The 7032-nt window shown below is 47.9% G+C and overlaps 1 protein-coding gene across 1 annotated transcript in view; it reads left to right on the top strand.

Annotated features, from left to right (window-relative positions):
- CYB5R3 (cytochrome b5 reductase 3) overlaps nucleotides 1-5113 on the top strand; it is a 28721-nt gene extending 23608 nt beyond the window's left edge. The window contains exon 9 of the mRNA XM_077914241.1: nucleotides 3915-5113. Coding sequence (XP_077770367.1) covers nucleotides 3915-4087 — 173 coding nt within the window. The 3' untranslated portion in view covers nucleotides 4088-5113. The remainder of the gene's footprint in view (nucleotides 1-3914) is intronic.
- Nucleotides 5114-7032: the final 1919 nt, after the last annotated feature.

Genomic DNA, 7032 nt, shown 5'->3' on the forward strand with positions numbered 1-7032 from the left:
AGACCCGGAATCGAATCCCATGTCAGGCTCCCTGCATGGAGCCTGCTTCTCCCTCTGCTTGTGTCTCTGCCTCTCTCTCTCTCTCTCTCTCTCTCTATGACTATCATGAATAAATAAATAAAATCTTTAAAAAAAAATAAAGACAAATACACTGTCTAGAAAAAAAATCCGTGTAAAATTGAGCTATTTTATATGCCTGCACATTTTATACACTAGCAAATACAACTCAGTCCCGTGCTACTTTTCAAATATAGACTTAAATCTCCACCTGTTCCTCCCTCCCCTGACCCCTGCTTCTGGTAACCAGCAGCCTATTCTCTGTATCTGTGAGCTTGGGTTTTTTTGGTCTTGCTGTTTTGTGGTGGTGTTTTTTTTTTTTTTTCCTTTAAAGATTCCACGTATGAGTGAGATCATACAGTGTTTATCTTCCTGTCTGACTCATTTCACTTCACATAATGCCCCTGAGGTCCATCCATGTTGCTACAAATGGCAAGGTTTCATTCTTTTCTATGGTTGAATAATATTCCATTGTCTTGAAGGGGTTCAGAACACCCCCCTCCCACGAATGTGCCACTTGGGCCTGTGGATTATTTTGAGCTGAAGGCACTTGTGACCCTGTGGGGCTCAAGAGAAACTTTTATCCTTCCCTATCCACACAGAAGCAGCTAAATTGGGTAGGGTTATTAACAGAGCTAAATTTTATCAGACTGCCCCATCTGTATCACAGAGCAGACATCTATCTGCTCTTCTTATCGCCCTGTGAAATGCATTCCTTTCCATTCCTTTCCTCTGAAATCCCAGACTCCTGCTCCCTTCTCCTTAGCTCAGAAGGACATATCCACCTCTTGTTGCCTGACCGCCTTTGGAATGTCCGTGTCTGTCTGCATTCCCTGTACTTACGCTATTAAATTTGATTTTCTCCCATAAATCTCTCATGTCCGTTTTGTTCTTAGTCCAGCTAGAAGAGCCTTTGAAGCGACAGAAATTCTTGCTCCCCGACTATTTATAGCACACCTACTTTACCCATATATCCCTCACTGGACATTTAGAAGCTTCCATATCTTGGCTGTTGTAAACGATGCAGCAGTGAACGTGGGGTGCAGATACCTTTTTTGAGCTAGTGTTTTCATTTTCTCCTGATAAATACCCAAAAGCGAAATTACTGGATCATAGGGTAATCCTGTCTTTAATTTTTTGAGGAATATCCGTAATGTTTTCCGCAGTGACTGCACCAGCTTACATTCCCACCAACGGCACACGAAGGCTCCTTGTTCCCCGTGTCCTCGCCAACATTTGTCACTTCTTGTCTTCCTGATGATGGCATTCTGACAGCTGTGAGGTGTGCATTTGAGCAGAATGTGTGTGAACTTTTGGGTGGAACTTTCTGTAAATGGTAAATGTCTGAAGTCTATTGGGGCTAACATGTTGCTTGAGGCCAAAGTTTTTGTATCAATTCTCTGTCTGGGTGACCTATCCATTGATAAAAGCAGAGTGTTAAAATCCCTTACTATTATTGTGTTGCTATTTCCCCCTTTAGATCCGTTAGTATTTGCTTCATATAATCAGGTGCTTCTATGTTGGGTGCGTAAATATTGACCAACGTTCTATCCTTGTTGGATTGACCTCTTTACCTTCACGTGATGCCCTTCTTTGTCTTATTTCCTGCAGCCTTCTTTTCCTTTCCATCTGCATAGAGTATCTTTTTCTGTCTCTTCACTCTCAACACACTCTGTGTGTGCCCTTATAAACATCTCAAGTGTCTTGTAGGCAACTTATGGATAGGTCTTGTTGGTTTGCTTTAATTCCAGTGTCGTCAACTTGCAGTTGAGGCGTTGTTAAGTTTCAGGTGTGCAGTAAAGTGATTCAGCGACGCTACACATTACACAGTGCTCGTCATGGCAAGTGTACTCTTCAGCCCCGTCACCTGTTTCACCCATCCCCTCACCCGCCTCCCCTCTGGCTACCATCTCTTTGTTCTCCACAGTTAAGGAGTCTGTTTTCTGGTTTGTCTGGTATTTTTCCTGTGTCTGTTTGTTTTGTTTCTTAAGTTCCATGTATGAGTGACATCATGTGGTATTTGTTTTTCTCTGACTTATTTCACTTAGCATTACAGTCTCTAGCTACATCCATGTCATTGCAAATGGCAAGATTTCATTCTTTTTTAATGGCTGAGTAATATTCCATTGTATGTATGTATGTATATATATATATATATATATATATACACACACACAAATATGTATATATACGACATCTTCTTTATTCATTCATCAATTGATGGACACTTGGGCTGCTTTCATAATTTGGCTATTATAAATAATGTGGCTATAAACATAGGGGTGCATGTATCCCTTTGAATAGTGTTTTTGTATTCTCTGCGTAAATATCCTGTTGTGTGATTACTGGATCATAGCATAATTCTCTTTTTAATTTTTTGAGGAACCTCCATACTGTTTTCCACAGTGGCTGCAGCAGTTTGCATTCCTACCAACAGTGCACGAGGGTTCCTTTTTCTTCACATCCTCACCAACACCTGTTGTTTCTTGTGTTCTTTATTATTTTTCCTTTTTTTTTAAAGATTTTATTTATTTGAGAGAGAGCACATGTTGGGAGGAGGGGCCAGAGGGAGATGTGCAACCAACTAAACCACCCAGGTGCCCCTGGTGGCCTGTCAGCCATTATGACAGGCATGAGGGGATAGCTCATTGTAGTTTTGATTTGCATTTCCCTGATGATGAGTGATGTGGAGCATCTTTTCATGTGTGTGTTGGACATCTGTATGTCTTTGGATAATTGTTCATGTCTCCTGTCCATTTTTTAATTGGATTATTTGGACTTTGGATGTTGAGTTGTATCAGTTCTTTATATATTTTGGATACTAACCCTTTATCAGATACATCATTTGCAAACGTCTTCTCCCATTCAGTAGGGTTGTCTTTTAGTTTTGTTGGTGGTTTCCTTTGCTTTGCAGAAGCTTTTTATTTTGATGTAGTCCCAATAGTTTATTTTTGCTTTAATTTCTCTTGTCTCAGGAGACATATCTAAAGAAATGTTGCTATGGCTGATGTCAGAGATATTATGGCCTGTGCTCTTTTCTAGGATTTCTGTTTTCAGATCTCATATTTAGGTCCTTAACCCATTTTGAGGGTTTTTATGTGTGTGTATGGTGTAGGAAAGTGATCCAGTTTCACCTGGTCCAGTAGCTGTCTGGTTTTCCCAACACCATTTGTTAAGGAGACTGTTTTTTCCCCATTGGATATTCTTGCCTCCTTTGTTGAAGATTAATTGACCACATATAATCATGGGTTTTGGGGCAGCCCCGGTGGCTCAATGGTTTAGTGCCGCCTTCAGCCCAGGGCCTGATCCTGGAGACCCAGGATAGAGTCCAGCATCGGGCTCCCTGCATGGGGCCTGCTTCTCCCTCTGCCTGTGTCTCTGCCTCTCTCTCTCTCTCTCTGTGTCTCTCATGAATAAATAAATAAAATCTTTAAAAAATAATAATAATATAATCATGGGTTTGTTTCTGGGCTTTCTCTTCTGTTCCATTGGTTTATGTGCCTGCTTTTGCGTCAGTATAGAAAGGTATAGAAAGGTCTTGTTTGTTATCCACTCAACCACTTTTGATTGGAGAATTTAGTCCATTTGCATTTAAAGTAATTATTGATAGCTACATACTTATTGCCATTTTGTTAATTACTTACTGGCTTTTTTTGTTCTGGGTGAGCCAGGCTGGGGCAAGGGATCAGAGCAAGCATTTGCTTTGGATCAGCCTCTTCATTCTTCAGTGTTCATTGAAAGAAGGGAGAAAGTCACAGTACAGGAGTGTGGTGATCAGGGGGAGGGGCTTTGGGCAGGTGGGCAGTCATTGGTCAGTCACACAGCTGTACTTGGACTCACCTGGTCTTTCCCCGCAGCCTGGGACTACAGCCAGGGCTTCGTAAATGAAGAGATGATCCGGGACCACCTTCCACCTCCAGAGGAGGAGCCGCTGATACTGATGTGTGGACCCCCGCCCATGATCCAGTATGCCTGCCTGCCCAACCTGGACCGCGTGGGCCACCCCAAGGAGCGCTGCTTCGCCTTCTGATGGCCAGGCGCTGGCTGCTCGCACGCCTGCCCCGCATACTCACTGTGCCCTGTCCGCACCCACTCCTCCCTACCACTGCTCTTTAACATCACTTTCCCCCACATCTCCCACTGTGGTCCTGGGTTCAGCCTGGCCTGCCTGTTGCTTGGCTGGTTACCCCACTGGGCTGGCCCCCGAGGGATCCCTTTGGGAGCAGGGTTCTGTTACAGGTGGGCCATCGCCAGCCACCTTCTGGGCCGGTACCTGTCTGGCCCTCATCGGTTCTTACCAGTGATGCTCGGCCCTGGCCCTGACCCTTCCCTACCTCCACCCCACCCACCCATACACTACTAGGCCAAGTCTGCAAGCACCATGCTCCACCCCACCCCGCCTCCCAAAGCAGACTACCCTCTGGAAATAAACACAAATGTACAGGCAGCCCAGAGCTGCAGGTGGCAGGGTCCCCCCCAGCCACTGCCTTGGGACCCTCACCTGCCACCCCTCACTACCTGCTCAGGGCCACAGCCAGGCCTTAGCACCTGACACTACATGACAGGTAACACCAAAAAGTCCCTTTGGCTGGGGCTGTGGGGGTGAGAGTCTGCCCCCACCCCAGGACCCAGGCAGGCCCAGTCAGCAGAGAGCTGGGCTCTCTCCCAGCCTGGAGTAGGAGGAGGGGGCTGGCTGAAGGCTCTTCAGGGGGCACCTCAGCCCTCCTGAAGCCTCAGCATCTCCCCAGCACATCTAAGCATCTGGGCGGCTTTGGGAGTTCCACGCCGTCAGCCCGGCAGTCTGATGGACCGCCTCGGGGCCCTGGGCTGCCAGTGCTTATGGCAGAGCTGAGACGATGTTTATTTATTCCTCTGTCCCAAACCCACCCGTCATGCTGCCCGCACCCCAGCACAGGGGAAGTTTTTGTCTGAGCAGCATTCTCAGTGACCTCGATGTTGCCTTTAGAAGGGTGGGTTCGCCTCTTGCATATGGGCTTTTTCAGAATCATTTATGAGCAGAAAAAAAAACATTGAAATAAAACTTTGCTAATACTAACACTTTTGCGGTTCCTTGAGGCTCTGTGACTTGGGGCATTGTGGGAGAAGAGACAGGAAGGGCCCCAGCACTCACTTTTCGTGTGTTCATCGTGTAAGCTTTGGACTGTACAGAAAAGTATGCACAGGGGAAAAAAAATACTGTACATCCACAGGCAAATGCCTCTGTTGAAACCACATGGCCCACCATGGGGCTGCTGCTTTTCCTCCATCAGATGGGCTTTCCCCTGGGGTCACACATTCTCTAGAAGCCCACAAGGATCATAATTGATTGTATAGCAAATCCCCTACCCTTGGACAGTTAGGCTGCTTCCAGTTTGTGGACTTTGTAAACAGTGATGGCCTTCATCCTCCTTTCAGATGATTTCTTTTTTTTTTTTTAAAGTAGGCTCCCCACCAACGCTGGGCTTGAATTCACAACCTTCAAGAGTCACATGCTCTACTGAACTGAAGCCAGCCAGGTGCCCCTCCGATGATTTTTTTGAGGTTAGAGTCCTGGAGACGGAAAGTTGAGCCAGGGTGTATGGACTCTGGGAGTCCAGCCTGGAGTCCTCCCCTGGTGCCAGCCCCCTGACGCCCAGCCTTATTCACACCGCGTGAAAAGCTCTCTCCGCTCCTGTGTTGTCCAGCTCTGTATGTCCTCATTGTTTTCCTTTCTGTTTTCCCCTCTGAAAACCAGGGAGAAATCACTGGCCTTGGTTTCTGCTGGAGAGCCTGAGGCTCAGCCATGACTAGCCTTCAGGTCGGAAGCTGGGCCATGAGGTGAGGCAGGCACCGCTCTCCCCGTGGAAGGCGGCACAGGGGGCCCTAGCTCCCTCGTGCCTTCATGCACTGTTCCAAGTGCCGGAGACTTGGCTGCAGCCGCCCCCACACGCCCTCCCCTATTCCTGGGGTGCTGGTGAGAAAGACAAGTGCCAGACGGTGTCATGAGTGAAACAGCAAATGCCAAGACAAGTCAGGCCACGAGGCAACGTGGGAGTGAGTGCTGTTCTCTCTGAAGAGACAACGAAGCTGGCCCTGCTGGGGTAGGTGTTCAAGGTGATGGAACAGCACGTACAGATGCCTTGGGAACAAGCTTGTGGAATTAACTTTGAGAAACAGATGGAAGAAAGCAGGTGACTGAGGGGACAGCGGAAATGAGCCTGGAAAGGAAGCACAGTAGACGTGCTCTAGAGTGACCAGCAAGTGCAAAGGCCCTGGGGCAGAGACCTGGTAGGAACATCGTGAAGGCCAGTGTGACTGGAGCGGAGTAGGGAAGAGGAGAGGATGGGGGGGTGTGCAGGGAGGAATGCTGGAAGCCCAGCCTCAGGCCAGGGAGCCCCTTTCTCCTCTTTCCTCTCTTCCCGTCTCTTCTGGCCCTGGCCCACATCAGGAGTAGGGCTGGGACTCCTCAGTGGGCAGGGAAGGGCTTGGCCTGGGAATCCCTTCTGAACACCTACTGTGTGCTGGGGACCCTGCAGACACTGCGCTCAGGTCCCGTCTCCTCATCGTGACCCCCTTCCGGAGGATGGGAAAGCAGGCCTGAGTGTCGGGCTTTGAAGGTGCACCTGCCTGAGCTCACAAGGGGCTGTCCCCGGGAGCTGAGAAGGGCATGGATTGGACCTGGGCCCTCCCTCTCTCCTCGCCTCAGTTTCTCCATCTGTATAACAGGTGAGTGAACTAGGTCATGACTTGCCACCCTCTCAGACCTGACACCCTTTTAAAATAATATTTATAACACCCTCTTGAGCCTCTTGAAGTGGATTCACAGGTAATATTATGAGCTTGCATATAGAATTTTTAAAAATTGGGGCACCTGAACCTGGGTGGCTCAGCCAGTTAAGTCCCGATTCAGCTCAGGTCTGATCTCAGGGTCATGAGATCGAGTCCCGTGTCTGGCTCCATCTCAGCGCAGTCTGCTTGTGTTTCTGTCTCCTCCCT

This window comes from Canis aureus, chromosome 11 (genome assembly GCF_053574225.1).
Source record: "Canis aureus isolate CA01 chromosome 11, VMU_Caureus_v.1.0, whole genome shotgun sequence".
Taxonomy (NCBI): Eukaryota; Metazoa; Chordata; class Mammalia; order Carnivora; family Canidae; genus Canis; species Canis aureus.